This window comes from Naegleria fowleri (assembly GCF_008403515.1).
Source record: "Naegleria fowleri strain ATCC 30894 chromosome Unknown tig63, whole genome shotgun sequence".
NCBI classification, from domain to species: domain Eukaryota; phylum Heterolobosea; class Eutetramitea; order Acrasida; family Naegleriidae; genus Naegleria; species Naegleria fowleri.
Window position 1 is genome coordinate 155,115 of NW_025407995.1, and position 26,966 is coordinate 182,080.

The 26,966-nt window shown below is 37.2% G+C and overlaps 15 protein-coding genes across 15 annotated transcripts; 1 reads left to right on the forward strand and 14 right to left on the reverse strand.

The window, feature by feature from the left end:
• Window positions 1-25: 25 nt before the first annotated feature.
• FDP41_008696 (uncharacterized protein) lies at window positions 26-1,998 on the reverse strand (the record flags this gene model as incomplete). Its single annotated transcript, XM_044712577.1, has 3 exons — window positions 26-123; window positions 206-443; window positions 547-1,998. 3 exons carry the CDS (start codon window positions 1,996-1,998, stop codon window positions 26-28), a joined length of 1,788 nt encoding a protein of 595 aa, XP_044557745.1.
• A 62-nt stretch (window positions 1,999-2,060) lies between these two features.
• On the reverse strand, window positions 2,061-2,885 carry FDP41_008697 (uncharacterized protein; the record flags this gene model as incomplete). Its single annotated transcript, XM_044712578.1, has 3 exons — window positions 2,061-2,419; window positions 2,490-2,584; window positions 2,728-2,885. 3 exons carry the CDS (start codon window positions 2,883-2,885, stop codon window positions 2,061-2,063), a joined length of 612 nt encoding a protein of 203 aa, XP_044557746.1.
• Window positions 2,886-2,922: 37 nt separating this feature from the next.
• On the reverse strand, window positions 2,923-4,828 carry FDP41_008698 (uncharacterized protein; the record flags this gene model as incomplete). The annotated part of the gene is made up of 4 exons (XM_044712579.1): window positions 2,923-3,828; window positions 3,918-4,160; window positions 4,250-4,571; window positions 4,764-4,828. 4 exons carry the CDS (start codon window positions 4,826-4,828, stop codon window positions 2,923-2,925), a joined length of 1,536 nt encoding a protein of 511 aa, XP_044557747.1.
• A 298-nt stretch (window positions 4,829-5,126) lies between these two features.
• Window positions 5,127-6,752, reverse strand: FDP41_008699 (uncharacterized protein; the record flags this gene model as incomplete). The annotated part of the gene is made up of 1 exon (XM_044712580.1): window positions 5,127-6,752. One exon carries the CDS (start codon window positions 6,750-6,752, stop codon window positions 5,127-5,129), a length of 1,626 nt encoding a protein of 541 aa, XP_044557748.1.
• A 637-nt stretch (window positions 6,753-7,389) lies between these two features.
• Window positions 7,390-9,896, forward strand: FDP41_008700 (uncharacterized protein; the record flags this gene model as incomplete). The annotated part of the gene is made up of 2 exons (XM_044712583.1): window positions 7,390-7,571; window positions 7,826-9,896. The coding sequence occupies 2 exons, from the start codon at window positions 7,390-7,392 to the stop codon at window positions 9,894-9,896; spliced, it is 2,253 nt and encodes a 750-aa protein (XP_044557749.1).
• Window positions 9,897-9,966: 70 nt separating this feature from the next.
• FDP41_008701 (uncharacterized protein) lies at window positions 9,967-11,256 on the reverse strand (the record flags this gene model as incomplete). Its single annotated transcript, XM_044712584.1, has 1 exon — window positions 9,967-11,256. One exon carries the CDS (start codon window positions 11,254-11,256, stop codon window positions 9,967-9,969), a length of 1,290 nt encoding a protein of 429 aa, XP_044557750.1.
• A 309-nt stretch (window positions 11,257-11,565) lies between these two features.
• On the reverse strand, window positions 11,566-12,570 carry FDP41_008702 (uncharacterized protein; the record flags this gene model as incomplete). The annotated part of the gene is made up of 1 exon (XM_044712585.1): window positions 11,566-12,570. One exon carries the CDS (start codon window positions 12,568-12,570, stop codon window positions 11,566-11,568), a length of 1,005 nt encoding a protein of 334 aa, XP_044557751.1.
• A 245-nt stretch (window positions 12,571-12,815) lies between these two features.
• On the reverse strand, window positions 12,816-15,270 carry FDP41_008703 (uncharacterized protein; the record flags this gene model as incomplete). Its single annotated transcript, XM_044712586.1, has 4 exons — window positions 12,816-13,042; window positions 13,154-13,474; window positions 13,554-14,052; window positions 14,191-15,270. 4 exons carry the CDS (start codon window positions 15,268-15,270, stop codon window positions 12,816-12,818), a joined length of 2,127 nt encoding a protein of 708 aa, XP_044557752.1.
• Window positions 15,271-15,797: 527 nt separating this feature from the next.
• On the reverse strand, window positions 15,798-17,061 carry FDP41_008704 (uncharacterized protein; the record flags this gene model as incomplete). Its single annotated transcript, XM_044712587.1, has 2 exons — window positions 15,798-16,477; window positions 16,578-17,061. 2 exons carry the CDS (start codon window positions 17,059-17,061, stop codon window positions 15,798-15,800), a joined length of 1,164 nt encoding a protein of 387 aa, XP_044557753.1.
• A 550-nt stretch (window positions 17,062-17,611) lies between these two features.
• Window positions 17,612-18,172, reverse strand: FDP41_008705 (uncharacterized protein; the record flags this gene model as incomplete). The annotated part of the gene is made up of 1 exon (XM_044712588.1): window positions 17,612-18,172. The coding sequence occupies one exon, from the start codon at window positions 18,170-18,172 to the stop codon at window positions 17,612-17,614; it is 561 nt and encodes a 186-aa protein (XP_044557754.1).
• Window positions 18,173-18,213: 41 nt separating this feature from the next.
• Window positions 18,214-19,266, reverse strand: FDP41_008706 (uncharacterized protein; the record flags this gene model as incomplete). Its single annotated transcript, XM_044712589.1, has 1 exon — window positions 18,214-19,266. One exon carries the CDS (start codon window positions 19,264-19,266, stop codon window positions 18,214-18,216), a length of 1,053 nt encoding a protein of 350 aa, XP_044557755.1.
• A 795-nt stretch (window positions 19,267-20,061) lies between these two features.
• On the reverse strand, window positions 20,062-20,718 carry FDP41_008707 (uncharacterized protein; the record flags this gene model as incomplete). The annotated part of the gene is made up of 1 exon (XM_044712590.1): window positions 20,062-20,718. The coding sequence occupies one exon, from the start codon at window positions 20,716-20,718 to the stop codon at window positions 20,062-20,064; it is 657 nt and encodes a 218-aa protein (XP_044557756.1).
• Window positions 20,719-20,728: 10 nt separating this feature from the next.
• FDP41_008708 (uncharacterized protein) lies at window positions 20,729-21,682 on the reverse strand (the record flags this gene model as incomplete). Its single annotated transcript, XM_044712591.1, has 1 exon — window positions 20,729-21,682. The coding sequence occupies one exon, from the start codon at window positions 21,680-21,682 to the stop codon at window positions 20,729-20,731; it is 954 nt and encodes a 317-aa protein (XP_044557757.1).
• An 85-nt stretch (window positions 21,683-21,767) lies between these two features.
• Window positions 21,768-24,402, reverse strand: FDP41_008709 (uncharacterized protein; the record flags this gene model as incomplete). Its single annotated transcript, XM_044712592.1, has 2 exons — window positions 21,768-22,312; window positions 22,383-24,402. The coding sequence occupies 2 exons, from the start codon at window positions 24,400-24,402 to the stop codon at window positions 21,768-21,770; spliced, it is 2,565 nt and encodes an 854-aa protein (XP_044557758.1).
• A 457-nt stretch (window positions 24,403-24,859) lies between these two features.
• On the reverse strand, window positions 24,860-26,870 carry FDP41_008710 (uncharacterized protein; the record flags this gene model as incomplete). Its single annotated transcript, XM_044712594.1, has 6 exons — window positions 24,860-25,133; window positions 25,204-25,393; window positions 25,458-25,919; window positions 26,013-26,427; window positions 26,519-26,538; window positions 26,660-26,870. The coding sequence occupies 6 exons, from the start codon at window positions 26,868-26,870 to the stop codon at window positions 24,860-24,862; spliced, it is 1,572 nt and encodes a 523-aa protein (XP_044557759.1).
• Window positions 26,871-26,966: the final 96 nt, after the last annotated feature.

The following is a 26,966-nucleotide window of genomic DNA, read 5'->3' on the forward strand; positions in this document are numbered from 1 at the left end:
AACAATCATTATTCAATTAATTATTTCATTTGGAGGTACTACTTGTTGTAATATCTGCATTAACACTGGCAGAATCCATAGTCACCCATGAAGTACCTGAAGTTTCTTGGTAAGATGAATATTCTTCAGTTTTCAATAGTTTCGAAGAGTCATTATAGCTGGAATTACTAGAGCTTTCTCCTCTCTTTTTGTGTGTCTTCTTTACCTGCTTTTTTTACACACTTGTACACAAATTTAGAGCAAGCAGCATAGAATTCCCTAAATTCATTTTGATCAAAATCAGCATAAACTACTGCTACAAACAGGGCATACGTGGCCAGTCTTCCAATCGAACCACACACGGCTGCGAAAGAAGGATTACTACTATTAAATATAATCGCGAGTAGGAATGATGTTGAAAATACTATGATTACAAATGTGGAATAGAGTACAAATCTTACAAACTGCAATTCATGCATACACAATGCACACCAATATGGGTACATACAAATTTGACCAACATTATTACACACAACGAACAAAACAGAGTGAAAAACAACCACTTACATCTGTTCTCATCAAATTCACATCACTGATTTTCTTCATGACAACGTAAGCCCACACCGATCCCACTACAAAAAACACAGCAACAATTACCCCCAAACAAACTTCAGCAATTAATAGGTACAACTTGGATTCGTCGTTCTGAGTTGCAATAACGACTGACGTAACCACTCCAATTGCCAAGAACACACATATCAAAAAAGCATGAATCACATAATAACTTTTTGGAGCTTGTCGATCCTTTGCTAATGAAATCAATCGATACAAACCCAATAACCAAGAGTAGACACTATATAATATTGAGATCAATGCAAAATATTGTAAATGTGTTGAAATGGTTATGGAAAGAGGTGGAGGGACCACAATCGAAATCAAGGAATGTGCAAGGGTAAGTGCAGCAGTCAACATGACGCAACAACTTGTAATGAAACTTCCAGAACGCGTTTTGAAGAGTTTCCATAATTTTGGGATAAAGAAAACAAATACTAGAACTGCAAAGGCAAGCACCAAAACAGCAACTTGAAAATACAGTTGAATTGGATCGTCGGAGATGAGAGCCGTGCTACATGAAAATGCAAAAGTATCCAAGGCAGGACAATAACAAAGATATGAGTAATTACTGAAATAGGTCAATAAGGAAGTTTGAGGAGTGATTTGATTAGTCTTCACTAAAAAGGGTAATCCAAAGATGTCCATTCCACAATATTGCAAACCTGTAGGAAATGACTGCAACATGGCTCTCACTTGAGCATCTCCAGAACTCGGAGATCGTAAACACACCTCTGATATTCCTTCTGATTTACAGTACCTGCAATAATTAATCCAATCAACCAATGAAGTATTTCCTCTAGTCAATGAATCAACAATAGTGACAACATTTTGAATATCAGAATCACACAACAATTGCGAGCAATTCATAATTCCTCTCTGTTTCTGTAATTGTTTTTCATAGTTTCCAATCACTTCACATAAATTGTATTGAATTCCCGTTGGACTTAATCTCACTTCCTTTTGTTTTGCGAAAAAACTTTGTTGATATCTCTCAGGAATGTCATAAAATTGAGAAAGTACAATAGTGGAGCATGCAAAATTAGAAGGAAATTGAGGATTGGTGAATTTCAAAAGCGTATTGGTTTCATTGAGTGGAACAATGCCAAACATGATATGGTCTGTATGATTACAATTAGAAAATCGTAAGAGTACTACTGTTGAATCTGCAGAGTTGGTGGAACTCGCGAGTGTTGAGACTCTCAGTGCTGCGGTCGTTACTTCATTGGAATTGTTATGATTGAAACTCCGAAGAGAAGATGATGATGAGGATTCCGTCTTAATGAGGAACGATGCATGAATCTCCAGACACGATACTACTAACAGCATCCCTGCCGTTAATAGTACAACGGAGAGCATCAACAAGAAAAAGACTCTCTCGGAATGAGGGATTGCAAATTGCGCCATTTTTTCTTCTTTTGTTATCTTTCACACTGGGTGTGTCACTTGGAATGTCAGGGTTATTCAATTTATTTCAAAAGAGGATGGAAAACAATCTCACCGCTATTGGTGTTATTCGTGTCTGTTTTTGTCGCTTGTTCTTTGTGTTGTGAGGATGACGAAGAACTATGATTTGATTTGAAATCGTGTGGTTCTAAAAAAGAACTTGTTGTTACCGTCGATGATTTGGAAGGTGGTGGAGGTGGAGGTGACTCGTGAAAATCAATCTCCACAAAAGTACCGAGAGACTTTTTAATTTCTTCTTCATCTGAAACAGATGAAGGATGGTTATTTGTTGTTCTTGTTGAGAGTGAGGTGGAAGATGATACATGATCTTCCTCTTCAGATCCTCGAGGTGACTTTAATCGTTTGGCGATCCAATCAATTTCTATCGTGAGTGGTTTGATAATCAAAGTATTCGAATACTCAAAAATTCACACAAATATATTTTAACGTACCTCGGTCTTGGAAGGGCAATTGAAATTTTAAACAATCTCTCACATGTTTAAGCTCTGCCACTGACATGAGCAACCGCTCTTCGTCCAGCTTGGCACTATATATGTCAGTTAAATGAATTATGAAATAATTTTTCATATGTCATGAATAATTAAATACAAAGATTCCATGAAATAAGGTGAATAAGAACAGAAATGATCATCTTGGTTAGAACGAAATCATTGAAATGGCATTACTTACTCGAGTGCCATGTTTTGTAAAACGTTCAAAACAACATCCACAACATCTCCCAACTTCTTTTCTCGTTCTACCCATTCATGGCCTTCAGATGAATAGAAATGATGTGATGTTGCCATGGCATGTATGGAGGGTGAAGGAGAGTTGAGAGGTGTGACCATCTTTGATTTTGGCTTGGATGAAGATGGAAACAACTGTTTAGCAAGGGCTCCCAAATTTGGGCTTTCCTGAAATGCTATTGCTGGTCTTGTGTTTGGGAGTACCTTCTTGCTTTCGTGAAGGTTTAATGGTTCTCTCGGTGACAGGAACGTCTTTGGTAAGTCTGGGAAATAATGAGCTTGTGTCCAGTGTTGGATTTGAGAGAGACTTTGGAATGACAGTTGCTCCTCCATTATTGATGCCATTATTACTACTATTATTATGGTTATTGTGACTATTGTTGAGATCTGTCATGGAGATAGACGGCAATAAACTTGTTGGTCTTGCACGTGATTCAAGTGCTTGCTCGACAAAAATATGTACATCCTCAACGGGTGGATATCTCATCAATCGTTTCATGCAATAACTTGCATCCGAAGAAAGTAAATGTTTTCTAATGAAATGTAGCATGGCTACAGAAATGTGTTCAACCAATGATAGATCAATATCGGATGGTGACATTAGACTTTCAGATCTAAATCCACCACAATCAGAGAAAATTGCATCCCACAAAATAATGGCATCATCAATGTGAAACTCTCTCCCAAAGAGTAATCTGACCCATCGAATTAAATAAATTTGAGGTTCAATACACATTTTGGTCAAGTGACGATGCAATTCTGGATCTTTTTTCTCGAGGAGATTATTTTGAATTTTGTTGGAAATTTTGAAAATTGGAGTTTCATAGAGGTCCATTTTTCGTTCGGTCATGAGTAGTCCTGAATCAAGAGGACCTTTGGTAGAAATATTAGGCAACGATCTTCCTTGAGGACTTTCACCGACAATAAAGTATTCTCTCATTTTGGTCATTAATTTTTCAAACAAACAGTAGGTGTCATGTTCAAGAAAATTGCGATCCAATAATTTCATGAGCAAATTAAGTTCAGGATTTTCCTGCAATAAATACTGGTAGTTTTTGTGAAAGTGGAAATGGCATGTCATATTGAAAAAAAAGTGTCACATCATCATATTTGCATGATTTCATACTGACATACCTTATAATTTTCAATATTTTGAGCATCTCTGTACACAACTAAAAGAATGGGAGAGAGTAATTCATGCATGCCCTGTCTGTACGAAAGGTCAGTATTTTCTTTCGACCATACAAAGAGCATTCGTTTAAGTAAATTTTGAATTTCCTCAGTTCTGAAAAATGGATATTCTGGATACAATCGTTTCAAATCTTGTACAATTGTTTTTTCAAGTTCTGAATTTTCAAAGAATTCGGACCATGGGTTCTGTATGTGTTAAATTCGTTGATGAATTTGGAAAAAGAAATTGCAAAGTTAAAACTTCCATTCAACATATTACAAACAATGACACCTACAGATTGTGATTGTGAGAGTGGATCACAAAAAGTCACATCTACTTCCTCTTCGGATGAAAAAGTTGCAGAATTTTTGGCCATTTTTCTTGGATCGTTTTCATGCTTCTTGAGAAGCTCTTCATATCGTGAACGATCAGAATTTATTTTCGCTATCCAATGTTCCTTTCCAAATCGATCAGTGAGTGGCAACACTCCGAGAAAAACTCTCCAAATGATGGAGCGAATAGTGGATTGGCCAAGATTTCCCGACAAGGCTTTTGTACATAAACTTTGAAGTAATGAATTAGGATCTGTAGAGCTATTAATTTGTTCAAATTCTTTCCTATAATTATTATAATTTCATGTAATTCACGAACGCGAGTCAATTATTGATATCATGATTGAATAATATCCATATCGGTATGTACATGTTATAGATATTAATTTCATCATCATCATCATTTTTCAAAAAATCGTATTTCATTCATTCGCATCTGTTGGGAAAACAGTCCTTGATGAATATAAAACTACTTACACCTGTGAATGAAAGTCATGAATTCGGACAGACAGAAAAATCTCTTCCCCTTCTTCGTCGCTCATTTTTATAATTCTTTATTGACGATAAAATCTTTGTTGGACACTTCATGACACACTTGAGACTACTCCTCATGAGCGTGTCAAAGAAGAAAGATCTCTGCAAGACGAGTTCATCAGAAAAGACACACGAGAGAACATAAACAAAACCTTTAGAGTTCAAAAAAGAGGTCGCTCTACAACAAAGACACTTTAGCGTTACACACTATTTAATTTACAACTGTTGCAACCATCATCATTCTAGAGCTATGAGATGATGTATTAATATCATCCGAAAGAACTCTGAAATTTTGATTTTTCCCTCTCATACCTTGTTCTTCTTCGTTTCTTTTGAACCTGTTTCCTTCTCCATTTGTTTCAACAATCGTTGATTAAACGTCTCACTCTCCACTCTCACTGGCGTTTTACGAACATACTTGTGCTGTGGCAACAATCTCTTTCGATTATTCACAAACCATGTTTCAAGTTGTTCCTTAGTCATGTTCACACTCTTTAAGAGAGTTTGTTTTTCTTCATCAGTAGGATACGGATTACTCGAGTGAGAATGAAGCCATTTCGTGAGGAGTGCAATGTCTGCTTTCGCAAAGGTGGTTCTCTTTCTCTTCTTTGTGGCTGGTGATGCTGAAGAAGAGGAGGAACAATCAGCAGAAGAAGCAACAACAACACTTGTTCTGTTCCTTTCACTCTTGACCTTTCTCTTGCAAGTAGTTGTCGAGGAAGAAGACTTGGATTCATCCTCCTCCTCTTCAGTCTCCTCCTCGTCGTCCGTTGAAGATCCCTGGCCTGAAGCAATGGTTGGATCAAAGTCAGAATCCGATTCATTCCCACTACCATCATCATGATCCGAGCTACTTTCCTCTGTTTTAGAGTCGTCATGAGTTTCCTTCGTTTGGGAGAGTTTCCGTTTGGAGTGGAGGACGGAGGGCTCTCTCTTTCTCTTGGAGGAGGAGGATTCCCTGACAATGGAAGAAGAGTTCTTTCTGGAAGACGACGAAGAGGCTGTAGTGGATGGTTTCTTTTGAGTGATCTTGGCTAATTGTGATCGAGTCAATATTTGTCTTTCATTGGTATTGTTGGTTTCTTCCTCTTTCTTCATTTCCTTAATGGTCAATTCCTTAGAAGAATAGGAAGTATTTTGTGTGCTATTACTCGCACTGGTGGGGTTACAGTTGTTACTACTACTGCTACTGCTGCAACTACTACCTCTACGACTGCTATTCTTCATATGTTCCTTCACAATGAGTGCACATCGTACATCATTCTCGATGCGCTTGAGTTCCTTCATGAATGTAACATCATTGACTTTCCAGGACTCTTCCAGTAAGGTTTCTATATTCTTGGAAATGGATTCCAGAGTTGGTTGTGTCATTTCAAGCTTGGATGGATTCAATGAACTTGTGCTTGCAGCTGACATCAAGATCTTTTGATCTCTATAGGGTTTCAAAGGAATGGTATTCAATGAGAGAGGAGAAGGAAACATCATCTCCCTCGAAGGAAAGTCAATCAACAATCTTGAAGAAGTATTCCATAGAGGAGAGTTGTCGTCCTCGCCGAGTTCCGAGTTCGAATTAAAAACTGAGTCAAAGGAATACGAAGTGTGAAAATCTAATGCAAATAATGATGATGGCAATGGAGTGGGCCAAAGATGATGATTATGACAACCGGATAAGGTTTGAAGTAAGTTCGATTGTGGTGTTGTCTGATAATGAGTGGTCAAGTTAGCATCTTCAAAGGCAAACGTTTCACGTTCATTGAATAGAGAGAGAAAGGAATGATCACAGGAGAGATTCGATTCGGGAGCTGTGAGGGTTGAGGCATTTCCAAAGCTTGGTGTATCTGAATGAAAAATTGAATCTGTGGTGGGCAGAGACTTTTCTTGACTCTCAGCGTTGGATGGCGAAGGAAATAAATTCATAATGGGATGTTGCATTGTGAGGGAATGGTGATTTCGAATGGTTATGATGAAAATCAGTGCTTTGGAAGTATGAAATAAGGGAGAGTTGAAGTTTTGTTTTTTTTGACTTGATGGGACAATGAAAGGTGGCATTTAAGGTTAAGTGAAGGAATTTTGTGTGTCCATCAAACCTGCCAACCATCCCATCAACACGATCCATCAACATCATGATGTAAGGAATATTTCGACAGAATTTTTTGAGGTTCCTTTCCTCATAATCTTGTTGTAACAAGGTGGTGTGCTCTTCTGAATTCTTCACATTTCGCAAAATGATGAATTCAAGCTCAAAGATGAACTCTCCGAGAGTGCACTCGAGAAGTTCAGAATTTAAAAATAAAGTTTTTACATTTTGAAAAAATTGGCTTTGGCTCAACAACAACAACCCAAACAATCTCTCTTGCAGTAGAAGAAACCCAAGTTGAATTTGTTGTTCTCTATCGCATCCTCCAATCCGTCCTCGTATTCCTCTCTCTATCAACGAGATTTTTTGTGTGTGGATCTCCCGATAGAGTTGTAGTTTTATTTTGTGTGCCATCATCATCTTCATCAGGAAACAAAATATTATTATTTAAAATAATAGTAATTTCATCATCATCATTATAAAGAGATCAATATGAGTGGTACAAACAAGGCTCCTTTGGGAGGATCAGGTAAATTAGTGATCCCAGGTTATATCCAAAGAAAGGGACAAATGGGCAAAAGTGATGTTGATGATAAATTGGAAAAGATTATCAGCGCCATTGATCAGATCTATCAAGAGAATGCTTCATCATTATCTTTCCAAGTACTCTATACGTAGGTTTTATTGGGTATTTTGTCTGTTGTTTCGTTTATTCTTATCAATTCCTTCATGAACAACCATTCGCTTCCTATTGATGAACTTTAAATTTCCATTTTGATATGGAACAACGAATAACACTTTTTGGTGCTTCTATCACTGTGCTATTACTATGCTATTGTTGTGTACACACTAATGACTCATCTTCCAAATGAATTCATCACCACTCAATTTGTGTCATCATGTGAACATGTTCTTGCACACAACACAGATCGGGTTATCAAATCGTTCTGCACAAGAACGGAGATGCCCTCTATGAGGGAGTGAGATCAAAGCTCTCTCAATATATTCAAGGTGTTCGAGAAAAGATTATGGAATGTACCGATGAAGGTTTTCTCAAAGAACTTTTGAGACAATGGGAAAAACACAGAACTTCCGTAAGCATGGTGAGAGACATTCTCATGTATATGGATCGAAACTATGTGAAACAATACAAAAAGACACCCGTTTATGAGCTCGGTATTAAACTTTTTGGACAAGAAGTTTTCCACAAGAATACACTCGAAAGAATTCAAAGATTGATTATGGATATTATTTACAAGGACAGATGTGGTGAAGTTGTCGCAGATCGTTTCTTGATGAAGAGTCTTACCCAAATGATGATTGAAATTTCAAAGAAGGATATTTATGAAACTCACTTTGAAAAGAAATTTTTGGATGAAAGCAGACAATTCTATACTAAGGAGGCTAATGATTACTTTGAATCATCTACTGCAACCGACTATCTTAAGAAGGTTACACAACGTTTAAAGGAAGAAAGAGACAGAGTTGACAGATGTATGGATCCTGACACAAAACCAAAGATTGAAACTGTTTTAAAGAATGTCATGATTGACAAATTCAAGCATAGAATTATTGAAAAAGAAGGATCAGGCTGTATTGTCATGCTGCAAACATGGAGAGTTGATGATTTACGTCTCGTTTTTGATGTATTGTCTCTCGTTGAGGGTGCATTGGATCCATGTGTGGACTTAGTGGAAAACTTTTGTAGAAGCGAAGGTTACCATATTGTCAAGGATAAGGAAAAGGAAGAAAACCCTGTTGATTTTATCGCCGATTTGATTGTTTTGAAAGAAAAGTATGAAGATCTTCTGGTTCGTGCCTTCTCAATCAAGAAGGGTAAGAATGTCATGAGAGATTCCAAGTTCCAAACATGTGTTAAAAAGGCTTTCGATGATGTGATTAACGCCAACGAGAGATTTCCTGAATATTTGTCTCTCTATGTTGACAGCAAGTTGAAGAAGGGCAAAACACAAATCAACGAATCTGAATTTGATGTTCTCTTTGAACAAGTTATTGCCTTGTTTAGACACTTGCGCGAGAAGGACATCTTTGAAAAGTATTACAAGACCCACTTGGCAAAGAGATTGCTCAACCAACGTTCTCAATCCGATGATGCTGAAAAGGCCTTCATTGCTAAATTGAAGCAAGAATTTGGTTATCAATTCACAACAAAATTAGAAGGAATGTTTACCGATATGAGACTGAGCAGAGAAACAAACGAGTCATTTAAGAATTATATCGAACGTTATTCTAACAAGAAGCCTCCAGTAGATTTGAGCGTGCAAGTTTTGACTACTGGTTACTGGCCAGTTACCCAATCGATCGCTGTCACTGTTCCTGAGTTGGTAGACAAGGCAGCCAATATTTTCAAAGAATTCTACACAAACGAACACACTGGTAGAAAGCTTACTTGGCAATTCAACATGGGAACTTGCGACGTGAAGGCCAACGGCTACGATAAGAAGTATGAACTCAACGTTTCCACTTTCCAAATGATCATTCTTTTGTTATTTAACGAAAAGGAATCTCTTTCATACGGTGACATTTTACAACAAACCAAGATCCCTATGAACGAGTTGAAGAGAAATATTATGGCCTTAACAGTTAAAACTGCAACCCATCAAAAATTATTGACCAACAGCTCCGATAAGACCCTCACGAAAGACTCTGTATTCACAGTTAACAACGATTTTGAAAGCAAATTGATTAAGGTTAAAATTTCTCCTGTTGTTGTGAAGGAAACAAAGGAACAACAAGAAGAAACCAAACAAAAAGTCGATGAAGAACGAAAGTGGATGTTGGACGCTGCTATTGTCCGTATCATGAAGGCAAGAAAGACTCTCGAACACAGAGATCTTGTCATTGAAGTCACCAAACAATTACAACAAAGATTTATGCCATCGCCAGACATGATTAAGAAACGTATTGAAAGTTTGATCGAAAGAGAATATTTGGAACGTTCCACAGAAAGTCGTTCAAAGTACAACTATGTAGCATAAATTATTACAATATTTCAAAAAACATGTTGTGTGAATTTGGCTTTCTGATCCTATTCAGTTCGGAGTGAAGTTACACCAGCAATGCCACCATCACTGTCGCCAAAGCAACAAGGTTCATCGAACAGAGCATTGAAATGGATCTTGCACCAGACCACCTGAAAGCCAGTTGTGAAATAATACTCGAGTTAAGCGCTTGAGAAATTAGAGCCGTAATGTTTCCCTTCAAATTGTCGTCAATTAAAAGCGTATTTTCCTTATAAAATTGTTCAATGTTAGAGTCTGTAAAATTCAAAATCTTATCAGAACGAACAAGATCATAATTGGCTGGTGTCACAAATTGCATGGTCATTCGAATATATCGAAATCCCGATGAAAATGGTAAGAATGACGTTCCAAATGCAAAATCTCTTTTCAGAGCATAATACATATTGTCATTGGTTGGATATTTTGGAACCAAATATGCACCTGTCCAAACAAATAATTGGTTTGGATTCGTCTTGTTGCATGCACTAAATGTTGCCATTAAATTATTGAGATATCCTTCATTATTGAAAGTAAGACATTCCCCACTTTCCTTATTCATCACTTGAATTCCACCCATTCCATAAACATTGGAAATTACGAATTGATTTCTCACATTCACCGGAGAAAACATTTTAAAAGATGGCATATGAAGTACCGTTCGACAACTAGTTGCATTATCACTCTGTTTCAAAATATTGGCATAACCATTGGGCTCAAAAATCAATACAAAACTCTTGCCATCAAAAGCAGTTGGGAAATAGGGAGACATCATTTCCGAAAACAATGGATAGATAGTACTATCAGAACCGCTTGAAGAAGCATTCTTTCCATAAAAGTATGACTCTACATTGTAACTATTCACGATGAGATAAATATTACCATTAGATTTATCAAAGGCAATCACTTCAATACGTTCCGAGAGTACATTTGAATTTAAATTATTAGAAAATCGGACTGGAAGTCTGAATGCATAGAATTGAGAAGCAATAGTTGCGAGAGCTGATTCCCGAGAAGAGCCACTAGTACTTCTATTAGAAGCCATAATTTGTTGTAACAAGTCGGTGGTAGTGAGTCTTCCACCAAAAGTAAAGTTATAGGAAGGAATACTTGCGGAGAGGGTTTTCATCATCATGGCACTATTCATCATCATGATGGTATCATACGTGTTGGTTCTGATGAATTCAGCAGAATTTTGAGAGGATGATCCATCAACGATCGCGCCGTGATGAGAGTGAAAGGAAAGAAGGAGAATGGTTGTGGCAACCGTGAGGATGAACGAAGATATATTCGAGGAAATAAAGAAAAGTGAACTCGGTCGTTCCCGATGTGAAAACATTTTTTTGATCTCGAGTTCTCAAGTTCCCAGTTTCCTGTTTAGTATCGATGGTTCGTTCACATTAAGGTCGTCTTTCTTAACAAAATCATGGAATGTCCGAGCATACATCATGTCTTATGTTGTAAAATCAATTGGTTGATAAAACGGATTATTTATTCTACGACGCATATGTCACATTTCGCGTATACATCGATTGGATGTGAATAAATAAATTTGCATCGACTCCATAACACTATGTCTCACACATAAATCACACAACAGAATGAAACTAAGAATTTTATAAAGGAAGATTGGAATATTTCCAAAAAATTACTTGTCACTGAGTGAGCTAATCTTTTTGTATTTTCCAGTGACATCTTCTTTCCACAAGGTCACTTCATTGTCAGCTGTAGAGACAGCCAAAATATTTCCAGTCAATGACCAACTAACTCTCCAAACAACATGATCAAATGTTAGAACTTGCTTACTCCATTGGTTTGAATTTTGGTCTCTAGTCCAAATAATTACAGTTTTGTCTTGAGAGCAAGAGGCAATAGTTTCATATGGAAGTCCAATATTTGGAGCCCAGCTTACATCTCTGACCCAATCAGTATGACCTTCCAGTGTGGTATCTTTCCATTGATTAATTGACTCATTGTATTCCCAAATTTTAACGAGATTATCACTTCCACCGGAGACCAATCTCTTCACAAACTTGCTACTTTCGGGTTGATCTTGAGAAGGTTGTTGAACCAAGGCACCAGTGTGTGATGCAGGAGCCCAACAAACAGAATTACAACCAATTTTGTGAGCATCTCTAATGTTTGAGACTCTCCAATTATTACTCTGTTCATCATAGGAAAAGATTGTGATTTGGCAATCAGAAGAGGCGCTAGCCAAATGAAGTCCATGTTCATGAGGTGCCCAAGAGATTGAATTTACACTGCTGTCGAGTCTATAATCAAAAACTTTGGCCCACTTGTGAGTTTGTTGATTTTCTTTCCAAATTATTACTTTGTGATCATAGGAACAACTTGCCAAAATCGATCCAAATTGTGGATGAGCCCAACTCACTTGCCAAACCGGGCCTTCATGTCCCGTAAGCACATCCAACAATTTTGGTTCTTGTTGTTCGGTACCACCAGGAGCCAAATCAAAAATTCTAATGGTACAATCACTGGAACATGTTGCTAATCTCTTTCCGTAATAATCAGCCTGAGCATCATGAATCATATCTTGATGCTCGGATGAGAATGTTTTAATAGGAGCTGTTTGATGTAAAGCCGAAGAGGACGAAGGAGAGGTCGATGGCATGGTTGAAGAAGGAATGCTCATTTTTTTTGGGTTTTTTTAAAAAAAATAATAATTCAGAAGATGATGGAGTGATGAGGTGGCAACATTGAGCAAGAAAGATCGAAAATATTGAAATGTAAAAGATTAAGAAAATCTTGTATTCAAACAAGAATCATGTCACTACTTTTCAATTTGAATACTTTCGGTCACTTGTGAACTCTTTGGAAGATGCGAAAGGAATTTGTTGTGGGGTGGCAACGCTCGAGGTGGCAATGCAGAAATTAATCTCAACAATGAAGGAGCCATTCAGAATGTTCGAGAATCTTCTCATCTATTACGGTCCACAAGGTTTCAATTTCAGAAGATTTATGTTTCCTAAATCGATCAATGGGTCTTGCAATGAATTTTTCATTCGAAAGAGTTCCATCAAAGCACGAAGAGTCTGTTACAATGGAAAGATTGAAAAGCCGTGCAAGTGTTGCCATGGTGGTGGCATCTCTCACGCAGGAACCAACTGAGGAGATGCAATATGAAATTGTGATTAATTTATCATCATTTAAAAAAGAGATATATAAGTGTGTTCATTAATTAATTAGGAATGACAGATCACAACACTCAAACTTACCAGTTGCGAAATATCTGGCACCTTTGGTTCCGTTTCCTATATTACCAACTTGTGCCTCACTTACACTCACTCCAATTCGTGTCATGTACTTGATGGCATTCATTAACTCGAGAGATTTGACTATTTTCAAAGCACATTCAATGCCCTTAATTGGAACTTTGTATTCATCATCGTTAAGATTACCAGTGAAATAAATTTGAAATTCAAAATTCGTTAATATCTGAAGAGAAGCTTTGTAAATCTTAATCAGTGGAGTAATCGTAGAGAGAGCTTCTGTAAACAATTCTGCCTTCTCTGATGCCGATTCGACAAAATCAAAACCTTTGAATACGACATGCAACACACAACAGTTTTTTCTGAAGACCCATCTGGAAGAGTAAACCCATCCCAAAACTTGAACTTGACCCCACTCCGCTCGTTTTGCTTAATGCTCGCAAGAATTTGGGTCTTTTGCTTGTGCTGGACTCTCTTCCTGCCGATTGACACGACGAGACAGAATTCTTTGTGACGCTCGATCTCATAGATGCATGCTGACGACTTGTTAAGAGTGGAGGGGAACAACACATTTTGGGATCACTACTTTGAATATCTTCCAAGACATGATCCGGAATGAATGTTTTGATTTCTTGTAACCAAAGGAGCATTTCTTCCAAACTATTGAAAATATTTTGGATTTCTTTGAATACTGAGCTTGATAATTTCACATTGTCCAAAATTAGTACTTTCATTAAGGAGAATTGCTCTTCGAGTTGTTTCAAAGGTCTTGCGAGGATCGATCCTAAAACAATGCTTACTAGGAGGCCCAGGAGTATGACGCCCACAAACACTCCTACTGAAATGCCAGAGGTTACAATAACGGATTGCAAAATATCATCCTCAAAGACAATCAGATAGACGTCCTATTTCAAGTTATCTATGGTATATTTGGAGTGTGAAATAATGTACGAAGTGTCGTCGAATGAAATATGAGTAAGTGATGGAATATTGTCAGAATCAAAACCATATTTTGCATGCAACGCTCGCATCAATGGACCAACATTTCTATCAGTAACATTGAACAAGTGTAAATTCGTTTCTCCATCTCCTGCAAGAGTGTTAATGCTGCCTCCAATCATCATTCCATTGGTTTGAGAAACTAAACAATATCCTCTTCCAATCAACACAATTTTGCTCAAATATGAAACAATTGCACCCAAAGACATGTTAATTCGAGTCACTCCAACCGCTTTTTTCATTCCTGTCGATGAAAATAAAATTGGATCATAAACCACTGAAGAATGATAAATAGCCATACTTGAATTCAATGCTTTGTAAGGAGATCCATAAACTCCTTCAATTCCCAACTTTGAACTTAAATCAATTGTTGAATTGTAATAATCTTGTTGAGCTGAAAAGAAAGGTGTATAATCAATGGTACTGTTCACTTTGATTACTGCTCCTGTTTTGTTGTTCACAGTGTCTCGAATCGTTCCAATGAATCCAGGAGGTTGATATGAATAAACCAAATATGCCTTACTTCCAACTCCTGTGATGGAATAAGTATATTTCGCAGAAGGATATCCAAAAAAGTATCCACAACTTGTTGCTCCCAAGAAATAATATTTCGGAAAGAGATATTGTCGAAAATTTTCGACATTCGCAATTCCATAATTGAAATCAGCTGCCATTGCTTTTGACATTTTTCCCAATGGATTGATCATTGCATCCAAATATGATAAAATCTTTTGATTGTTCACTCCAATCACATTATTTGCCAAACTTTCAATTGCATGTTTTGAAACAACAAAGGTGCTGACCCAAATGAAAAAGCAGCTTATCACAATCAAAGTGGCCACCATCACAATGAGGAACAGACGAAGGGGAATGCAACCTTGGAACAGTTCGACGGTAGAGAGTCTATCTTCATCCTCATTTTGGTTAAATTCAAGTTTGTTAAGGCCTTCTTTAGTCACAGGTGAGGTGGCAGAGCTTTTCAATGTATGTTGACTGTTGTGGTTTTGATTGAAGCTCGACAACTCTCCCGCGAATACTCGTAGCGATTCGTTCGCAATATTGGGGCCGTTCAATGTAGCTTCTGGTGATTTTGTGGAAGGTTCTGCCGCCGAATATTGGGCCATCCGTGGATTGTTGCAGTGAGTGGGTTGCTGCTGATTTGAGGGAAAAGTAGCGTCGGAGCTCCCTGTGACTGGAAATATTCGTGTCATGTGATGGTGTGGTATATGGATGTTGTGCAGAGAGAAACAATGAAAAAGTAGTTCTGATCCTTGAGGTCGATGAGCAATGCTGATAGAAGGAAATCAGTTCTTTTTTGTTTGTGATGCGCATTGATGTTACTCAACCACAGAAAATCAAAGTATTGAACGCATATTGCACTTGGCTCTGACAGCTCTGTCATCTCTCAAAATGTGTCACCTGCGTAAGTTTGTGGTTATCTCTATTGTGATCACCTTTGATGCGTCACTAGTAATTTGCCCGAAAATGTGTTCGTTTCAGGAATAATAACTCGATTATATTCTCAGCTGTTTTAATTCAAGCATTATCTTAGATCATTAAGTCTTTGAAAATTCACTCAAATAAAATTATTTGCGGGTTGTGTGCCGTGTAGATATAATTGATTCTTTGAACTTGGTGAGCTCAAACTCTATTATTGAAGAGAATCGATAAAGTCCATAATTTTCGACATGGCAACTTTTGCTTCAGGGAAATAATATTCGAAAATTGGATGCACATGAATCATCATTCGATCAGCAGAGACTTTCACCGATGGATGTCCGAGATCCTTTAAAAGCTGAATGAACACTTCATTGTCTTTGGTTAATTCTTCGTCATTTGAGTAGATCATATAAAGATTGGTTGAAAACACTGCCTTGTTGACATTCTTCCATGTGACGAGAGGAGACTCTTCTTCTTTGTACACTCTGTGCATAACGTCAATAAGCTGATCGGATAGCATGATATTATTTCTCGAATTCTTGTTACTGTGAGTTAGTTTCATACTTAAATCGTAGACACCACCAATTAAAATTGCAGCTTTTGGCAATGGAAGGTTTTCGTTGGCTGCTCTTCGTAACAATTCTACACTAAGGGCAGAACCAAATGAACTTCCTACAACAACAATATCCTCAGGCTTAAATGCTTGTAACAACCATTTGTACGCTTGGATGGCATCGTCTGCTTGTTCGCTAAATGTGGATGCAAAAACATTTTTCTTCGCTCTCTCTTCTTCCGTCAATCCCATGAGTCTGTAATCCACAGAGAGAATATGTGTCAAGGAACTGTTAAATCTATGTTGCATGTGCTCAACAATACTTCTCAGTTCCTGACCTGTCATGACACGTATCATTAAAAAAATTAATTATTATTAATCAAAATTATGAGAAGTTAAATTATGATGATCGCGTGATGACTCCTCACAAATACATACCATCGTAGTGTCCAGCAAAGCCACATCCTCCATGCAACAGAAAGATGACCTTTCCACGACGATCCTTTCCAAAGAAGTGCTCAACATAGAACTGATCTCTCAACTTTACAAATATTGAATTCCGAATTTCAGGAACATGTTTAAAACTCAATGAGTTATGAAACGAAACAGGAGGAGCTAACGCATGATAGGAAACATCCCTCAGCTCCACATCCGACACTCCATCACGGAGTTTACCTCTTACAAAACGAACCATATTGTAAAAGGTTTGAGCCTCCAACGAAACTTCTTTCCAATCCCGAGTGGTGATACCAATCATACTTGATTCGGGATCTCCTTCTTTCATACCCAAATATTTGTTTCTCAATAGGACGACATGAAAGAAGGCTCTTGTTAGAAAGACAGAAGTGGAATATTTAGTGTTGTAATTAATCACGAGTCCAAACAGCAATAAGAACGCGAGTATGATGAACAGAGATTTCATTTTTTTTTGAAAAGGTTAAGACTGCCAACAGTGCATGTTATGGATGAATTACTTTTAATCAACACATTGAAGGTTTCGTTCAAAGAGATGTGCACCCTTTTGATCGTTTATAAAAAAACCTTAACTAATGTCAAGTCAGAAGCTCGGTTCAGTCCCATTAGTCATTCCAAATTCCAAAGCATGTTCCTTGATTCAGTAGTGGTTCCAAAATTCATAAAAATTAAAACATTCCTTTAAGCTTGGGATGTTTCAAAGGTATTGGGTGGTTTCAAAGATTCAGGGGCGTTTCAAAGATTTTGGCGCGTTTCAAAGAATCCGAAACATTCCAAATCAGCTTCTTTTCAACTTAGCTTGGGAGTTTCAACTTCAAAAAAATATCATCACAATTTTATATTACTGTTTTGTTGACTTTCTTTGCTTCTTTTGTTGTGGTGAGTAGTATTCTGGATTAGCCGCAGCTGTTGGTTTGGCTTGCCGTTTTCCAATACCGAAAGAAGGTTCCGAAGTGTTTGGTTTGTTTGTTTTCTTCTTTGTTGGCTGTTGAACTTTTTTAAATGATGCTTGCAGAGCCGGCCTTTGGATTTGGATAGGGGTGTTTGGTTGTGAAGTTGATTTTGGAGTTTTTTGGAAGTTTTTGTGGTGTGTAGTCTTGTGAACTTCTTTCCGAGCCTGTGGTTATTCTTGGGAATTGTGTCTTTCTTGGTGATATCAATCTTTCTTCATTATCAGAACTGCTTTCTGATCCTTCACTATCCGAATCGCTTTCTGATCTTGATCTTGAGGCTTGCGAATTGGATCTTTCATTATCAGAACTGCTCTCAGATCCTTCGTTATCAGAATCACTTTCTTGTAGATTTCTTGGAAGTTCATTATCCGAGCCGCTTTCTGATCCTTCATCACCGACTTGTACTGGATTAGAATTATGTGAATATTCTAGAATTTCACGAGTTGATAGTGTCATTAATTCAGTGTCACTCATTGTCAACATTTTAGCAATAAGGTTACATTGAGCTTTTCTTTTTTCCTCTGCATATTCTTTGTGACGGACAACATTAACAGAGGGTCTTAATAATTTTGGCTTTTCTATAGGAAAATCCAAGTCTGAACGCATCCATTCCTTGTGGTGATCTAATACTTGAATATTATATTTTTCTACGAATCTATGAATGTCAAACAAAACAAATGCAATTTTAAATTCCACACATTTTCCAAATCTCCACTCATTTTAGCAACTGAATGAGGATTGAAAAGTTTGAATTTCTCACCAATATGAGAGAATAATGTTTCAATCATACCACGAAAAGCACCAAATTCTTCATTATATTGTGCTTCACTGTATGTTAGATCTTGATTTCTTGGTTTTCTAATTGGAGTTCTGAAATTTGACTCATCAAGATCATATCCTTTTTCTTGCAATTTTTCAATATAATCAGGAATTCCCAAGAAATAACCACCATCAAAATACAATACATCCACACTAGGATCTAATAGTTTTGGAATTCTCTCCATTTGCTTGAACATACCAATGTCTGTATTAGGAGCACATGGTAGGGATTTCGAAATAGCAATTGCTAATTCTTGATTATCCATCAATACTTGAGTTCTTAATCCAGAATCTTTATATTTGTAACTCCAATACTCCCTTTTAGGATATTTGGCTAAATTACTATATTCAATACGTGTATCATGACCATCTAAAAAAGTGGTTCCATCCTTGAAGCCTTTTTCGTTTTCAATTATACCAGTAAGACATCGAATAATAGGATTTGAAAACATTCTTTGCAAACAAGTGTCAGCCCATTCATTAAGTTGGTCATGAAATTCAACGAAAATTGTGTGATGAATTCTCCATATTGTAGACCTTGCGATAATTCTCCTCTCATTTAAGGATCCGAGTGTTTCATTTTCAAGTAACATGTAAAGAATTAATAAGATTTTGTCCACATTACGATAAGGACCTTCTAACCATCCACAGATAGTACCAACAGTATGTAAGAAGATGAATGTAGCAACATATCCAATTCTTTGGCAGACTATTTCTTTAATTCTATTCATTGTAGGAATATCCTTGATATCCTTTCTACCTTTTGATTTCTGAATAATTGGCAGCTCTTCATGCAATACCTTCCATTCATTGGCCACCAATTTTTTGACCTCGATTTCCCTCAATCTCACAGCGTCTTCTTTGCTGATATCGAGAGACATTTTTTCAGTTCAAAATTTTATTTGAAACTCCCAAGCTAAGTTGAAAAGAAGCTGATTTGGAATGTTTCGGATTCTTTGAAACGCGCCAAAATCTTTGAAACGCCCCTGAATCTTTGAAACCACCCAATACCTTTGAAACATCCCAAGCTTAAAGGAATGTTTTAATTTATGAAAGCCTATTCAATTTAAATAACACGTTTCAAATGCATTGAAAGGTCTAGAATTAAATGGTCCTGGAACGAGCTTCTAAAATCAGGCAAGAAATGGAAAAGATGGAGAAACTACACAATGAGAAAACTCAGAAAATTGAGAAACGAATTAGATATCTTGAACGAGCTTCTCATAAATTTTTTTAAAAATATCCATCTAACATAATTTGAGCTTGAACATCTTTAATTGTGATTTTCTGACTTGGTTCAGTATTCTTTCTTTGGCTGACGAGCAAATTGTCATGTGCCTTCACAATTTTTGGGTTTTTTCGTGAGAAAAATCCAAGTTTTGACGTTTCTCAAACCTTGTATAGGTCCACACAACCAAATCATGCATACTGTCAGAAGACAATTGTTAGGTCCTTTATTCATTAGGCTTCTGTTAGTGTAACATCAGAATGCGCCTGGTGGAAGAATTGAGTTGGAAGATTGATGTTGTGTACTCTACGCGCGTGTAAAATAAACCCACAATTCTTCGATTTTACTCGTTGGATCGCTAAACTGAAATGATATATTATTCATCAGCAATCCCAAGTTCAACAATAAGAGCACAATGCGATGTTTGTCTCATCCTTCTTCTGCTACACTATTCCCTATTAAGATCTTGCAAACGCTGCTTGGCTAGAGAATGATTTTGTTGAGCTGCCATCTCATAATATTTCAATGCTGTATCCATATTCGATTCCACTCCCTCTCCATTTTCATACATCACTCCCAAATTAAATTGAGCTTGTGCATCGTTTTGTTCAGCAGCGAGATCAAAATAGTGACGAGCTTTGGATAAATCTTGTGGCACGCTGTCATTCTTCACATACAAACAACCCAAATTATAATTGGCTTCCATACTTCCCAAACGAGAGGCCAATTCATAATATTCCATTGCTTTTCCAACATTGGGAGGACAGTCACCAAATCCTTCTTCATAAAGTCGCCCCACATTAAAAGCAGCATCTGCATGACCCAAAGCAGCTGCTCTCTCAAAGTATTCCAAAGCCTTTCGTGCATTGGGTTCCTCCAAATGCAGACCCTGCAAATAGATGGCTCCCAACACACTCAATGCGTCCACATCTTGATGACGAGCCGCATGATCCAAATAGTGCAATGCTTTTTCAATATTCTTCTCCACTCCTGTTCCATTAAAGTAGAGCACTCCGAGATTGAAAAGTGCCCCTGCATGATGCTGTTGTGCGGCCATCTCAAAGTACTCAAGAGCTTTGGCATAGTCCTGCGTTACATGTGACATTGCAATTCCATCACGATATTTGATGATCATTCTCTCCAGAGTGATGATTATGGATGCATCTCTCTCGATACAAACATCCGAGATTGAATTGAGCTTGGGCATCCCCATGTGGAGAGTTGGCAATACGTTCATAATATTGAATGGCTTTTGAAAGATCTTTGGGTTGTTGAACACTTCCACAATGATAGAGGAGTGCCAAATTAAAGCAAGCATCCGTACTGCCCAATTCAGCGGCCCTTTCCAAATAGTGCATACCTTTCTGAACTGTAGCTGAAAGAGTTTCTGAGTTTTGGTGGTGATGTTGTTGTTCTTCTTCTTTATCATTCCCCAATTCATTAAGGATGCTTCCATGTTCTGAATTCAAATACATTACACCCAACGCAAAGAGAGCTTGTGGTTGTTGGAGTGAGGCAGCCAACTCCCAGTAGTGGAGAGCCTTCTTTTCATCCTTCTCAACCACCCCTTCAACTCCCTCCAGGTACAGATTGCCAAGGAGAAAAAGTGCACCCGGATGATTCTGTTGTGCTGCCATCGACAAGAATTGAAAGGCTTTTGAGAGATCTTGTTTCAACACATGTTGTTGGTCATGGACGATGAAACGCTCACCCGTGTAGTAGGCAACTCCGAGAGATGCTTGCGATTCTGCATCGTTTTCTTCCAATGCTTTACGAACGAGTTCTTGTTGAAGGACGTATGTGTTGAAGTGGTGATGATCATGATCATGGTGGTGGTTGTTGTTGGAGTGGGTATGAAGTGTAGGATTGCCATAATGATGATGATAATTGTTGAATTTAATGTGTAAATTTATGGAATGATGAATTGTGCAGTAATGGTTTGGAGATTTGAAGCACATCCTCAACACTGATGGTGCAATTCCGAATGGTGTTCTTGTGGCATTTGTAGAAAGAGAATTGCTTGTCATCACTCTCAAAGTTGTTGAACAAACAGAAAAGAAGCGCTTCATGATGGTGTTTGTGAATTTTTGAAATGGGAAATTATAATTATTCGAAGAATTTGACAGGATATAACCAAGAATTAATTTCTTGTTATTACATCTCAATGATAAGATCATCCACAGGTTTGGAATCTAACAGTAAACCTCTATAGTCACATCCTAACTCTGAGGAATAATTTGACAAAACGAAAGGAATGTTTTTCGTAGAAGAGCCTGAAGCAACCGATGAAACTACAGAAATCAGGCGAGGTAAAGAATGATCATCCACCTTATTCGCATACTCTTTCAGAACGTCCAAATTATGTTTCAATTCTTGAGAGTAATCGTCAGGTTCAGTTTTCTCCCAAAATTCGTTGGTGAAAATACAAAAAGCATTCAAGAACTTTTCGAACGTGTTGTTTCGTTTGGAATTTTCAAGTTCGTACAACCATTCGTTAGTTTCGTGATTCTTCTCGTCTAAAACTGTCCAAATCGTTTCGATGTCTGAATTCTTATCTTTTCTATAACGATCAATTGGCCTGGCAATAAATTTCTCTTTGGTTGTTGAGCTGTCAAAACAAGATGAATCTGCAACGATCGGTAGATGAAACAAAACAGCAATTTTAGCCATTTTTGAAGCCTCCTTCACACATTTACCAACTGATTATAGACAAATGGTTTCGTAAAATTAATGAATCATTTTTCCGAATTTAACATGTCAAGAACGTACCTGTTGTGAAAAATCTTGAATTTTTCGTTCCAATGTTTCCAATATCAGCCTCACTGACACTCACACCAACTCGAGGAATGAATTGAGTTGGGTTTATGGATTCAAGAGTTTTCACAATTTTCAAAGCGCACTCCAACCCTTTTAGGGCAACCTTGTGATCACTTCGAGATCCATGAATAGTGATTTGGAATTCAAAATCTGTTAATATTTGCATATTCGCTTTGTACAACTTGATGAGAGGTGTTATTGCTGAAATGGCAATGCTGAACAATTCAGCTTTTTCTGAAGATGTATCCACCTGAGCAAAACCTTTGAAAATCACATGGACAATGCAACAAACATTTGTATGAAGTCCCATTTGAAAAATGCTTTTTCCAAACTTTCCTCCTGAATTGCTTAAGGATCTGGAATGCTTCGAAGAGGATCCAACTGTATTCGATTGTGAAAGGGAAGAAACAAATGTTTTGTTAATGTTGGATCCGACTGAATTAGCTTTCTTCACTTCTACCCTTTTTGTCGTTTGGCTCTTGCTCATTTCAATTTGTTCAAAAACATGGTCAGGAATGAAAGTCTTGATTTCTTTTAGCCACACAATCATATCGCCCAAGCTGTTGAAAATGTTGTTGATTTCTTTGAAAGGTGATCGAGAGACGTGTACTTCCTCTAAATCCAATATCTTGATTAAAGCAAATTGTTCTTCCAGTCGTTTGAGGGGATGTGCAATAAAACTTCCCAATACAATGCTCAGAATCACTCCTATTACAGTGACAGCTGCTAATACGCCTATTGAAATACCTGATGCCATTATCAGAGATTGAAATACATCCTCTTCGTAGATAACGAGGAACACATTCCATTCCAAATTGTCAATGATGTATTTTGAGAATGAAACAATATATGAAATTCCTCCATCATTAATGTAAGAAATAGGAGGAATGTTTTTTTGGTCATTGTCATAGAGCATGAAAAGAGATTTCATGAGCTTTCCTGCATTTCTATCAGTAACATTGAACAAGTGTAAATTCGTTTCTCCATCTCCTGCAAGAGTGTTAATGCTGCCTCCAATCATCATTCCATTGGTTTGAGAAACTAAACAATATCCTCTTCCAATCAACACAATTTTGCTCAAATATGAAACAATTGCACCCAAAGACATGTTAATTCGAGTCACTCCAACCGCTTTTTTCATTCCTGTCGATGAAAATAAAATTGGATCATAAACCACTGAAGAATGATAAATAGCCATACTTGAATTCAATGCTTTGTAAGGAGATCCATAAACTCCTTCAATTCCCAACTTTGAACTTAAATCAATTGTTGAATTGTAATAATCTTGTTGAGCTGAAAAGAAAGGTGTATAATCAATGGTACTGTTCACTTTGATTACTGCTCCTGTTTTGTTGTTCACAGTGTCTCGAATCGTTCCAATGAATCCAGGAGGTTGATATGAATAAACCAAATATGCCTTACTTCCAACTCCTGTGATGGAATAAGTATATTTCGCAGAAGGATATCCAAAAAAGTATCCACAACTTGTTGCTCCCAAGAAATAATATTTCGGAAAGAGATATTGTCGAAAATTTTCGACATTCGCAATTCCATAATTGAAATCAGCTGCCATTGCTTTTGACATTTTTCCCAATGGATTGATCATTGCATCCAAATATGATAAAATCTTTTGATTGTTCACTCCAATCACATTATTTGCCAAACTTTCAATTGCATGTTTTGAAACAACAAAGGTGCTGACCCAAATCGAAACGCAACTCACTACAATCAATAAAGCAATCACCAAACTTAGGAAGAGACGAAGAGGTAGACATCCCCACAATGCCCTTGTATCATTTTCAACCTCAAACTGGCTTTCACTCGATGAGACTTCTGAGTTGACTTTTATAGCATTGTCGCTACTCAGAGGATGGCCTGGCATCTGATGAAGACGATTGTTTGTGTTTGAATATGAATGACTTGCTCCAACAGCAATACTTCCTGTGCTTTCGGAGGGATAAATCTTGGTCATCTTGTTAGAATTAATCAGTTCTGGCGATTGAGGATGATGATGAATGAGGTATCCTGATTAGGATAATGTATTGAACTAAAAGAGGGAAATTAATGATAACCACACCAATTTACAAGACTTGATTATGAGTTGTATTGGACCGTTTTTTCAATAATGACGATCCATAAACGACAATGGTGAAGAGAAGAGGGTTTTCTTTGATACTAATGGTTCGCCGTTTTTTCAATAAAGAATTACCTCGCGGTTACACGATAGTTGACTCTCGATCTTGTAACTACAGTAAATTTTAGCGAATCAATTTGTAAGAGATGCGACCGGAAATGGAGATTAACGGTTCAAACAAGATTGTATCTTTGCGTGTGTGTCCATATTATTACAGTTCGTTGTATTTATTGGAACCATCATCAAATGTCAAAAACCCTTAATTGAAAGTAACATATTTTTGTGCATTGTTTTATTATTTATGGTTGTTGAGTGGTGGTAGTTGTTGTTGTTCCAGTTTTTCAATACGTTCCATCATGGAGAGTAATTGTGATTTGAGAAATGTATTTTCATCTTCAATGATTCGAACACGTTTAAATGCGAATGACAACTGTTTCGCAGTCAGAACTTGAATGAGAGTTTTGGTGGTTTGACAGGAAGCAACGTTGTAGGGGGTGAGACCTCGTTTGTTGCGAGCATTAACGTCAGCGCCATTACAAATTAAAAGCTCAATGATTGGAGACCAATTTCTGTGGTTATTTCAATTTTCGAATCATTTGTGTTTTTCCATAAATAATTTGGAAAATGTTGAACACTTACCTTGAAGCCGCATAATGAAGTCCAGTGTCGCCATCTTGATCACACAAATCCAGTTGTGCACCCTTGTCATACAATAACTTTGTTACTCCATAGAACCCAAGTTTACATGAAAGCATGAGTGGAGATCGATTGGAACTGTCCAAATAATCAACACCAACATGTCGTTGAGAAAGGAAGAAAGAAAGTAGCTCTGTGGAAAGTTTACAACAAGAATGAAAGGTCAAGTGTCATGAATGTCATTATCAAATACAAACCTTCGTTTGAGTTCCTCACTACTGCATGCAATGGACTTTCATTATTTGGTCCATGTTGTAAAGACAAGTCAATGAGGTCTGCATGATTCTCCATCAAATATCGAACAATATTGTAACGATTGAATTTAGCAGCACTGTACAACAGGTATTCATTTTGGTGGCACTTCTCTCGAATGAGAACTGCACAATGTTCCTCAAATAGAATCTTAAACGCCTCGACATTATCGTGACAGGTCAGGAAAATATAGAGGCTACTTCGTCCTGATGCATCCAATTTGTGAGGTTGAGCTCCAAATCGCATCAATTTGGAGAGTATGTGCAAATCGAGCACTTCTTTCTTGCACTCGATCCACAATGCCTTATTCAATGAACTTCTTTCAATATTTGTTTCATTAGCAAGAGGAGGTAAAGGCCGATTCAACGAAGATCTAGTAAGAAAATTGTACATTTCCTCAATCATTTCTAAAATTTGACAATTTCACAATGACATATAATTATAATTATACCACAAAAAGGTCATTTCGATAAGGTGAAACTACATCCTGAATTACTTACCAAGAGATCCAATTTTACAACACAATTCATATCCATTCAATACATAACTTATTAAGCATTTGGAAGAAAAATTGTTTGGTCTCACAAGAGAGGAAATGTTGTGGTTGACAAAATCGTTTAACATTTCTGGCGAGTAGAGTAAGAGCCTAATGTCATTTTCATAGAGCATTTTGGCAGTCTTTAGATCATTCTTATTCACAGCATGTTGAAATTCGACCAACAAGGAGCAAGGTAAAAAGACATCATTCGATAAGTGATATTGAAAAACGCAATGGCTCTCTAACGACTTCAATGTTGAGAAGAAACGTTGAATCTCATTCTTAATATGTACATTTTCAATGGTGTTGAGTCCAATATTTTCTCTTGTGAAAGGAGAGGTTCCATTGTGTTCACGAAGCCATTGTGTAATTAATTCCTTTTCATTATTGAATATATATATAAATATTCATTGAAAGCATTTATGTGTTTGTCTCGTTTCTTCTACTTCTTCTTTCTTTTATACATACCTTCTCATAGGTTCTTCCATCTAGAACCATGTTTCAACAACCATGAATTTCAAATCATGACCCCATCATGAGAATCCCAACGAATCATTCATCATGATGAATTCGTATGAATCACATGAAAGAATCCCACTGAAAACTTACCAGCTGCAATCACAGGCTCACACATGATTGTATGAGAAATTGGACAGAATAACTCGTCGGAAGGAGTGAGAGAAGAAGACTCTCCTGTTCCGCCGAGTGCGCACTCTTCTTCGTAGTTAATTAATGAAGGTTCGTTAGGAATATGTTGAACAACATTCATGTCTTTTTCTTTCAAGAAGGTTGTTGTTGCTGTTGTGGCTGTTCTACTCATGGTCATTATTCAAATAAATAAATATTAATACAAGAATTTGTACAATTTAGGAGATTGGATGGGTTGTGTCGAAAGCTTTTCCACTTTTCTGAATAC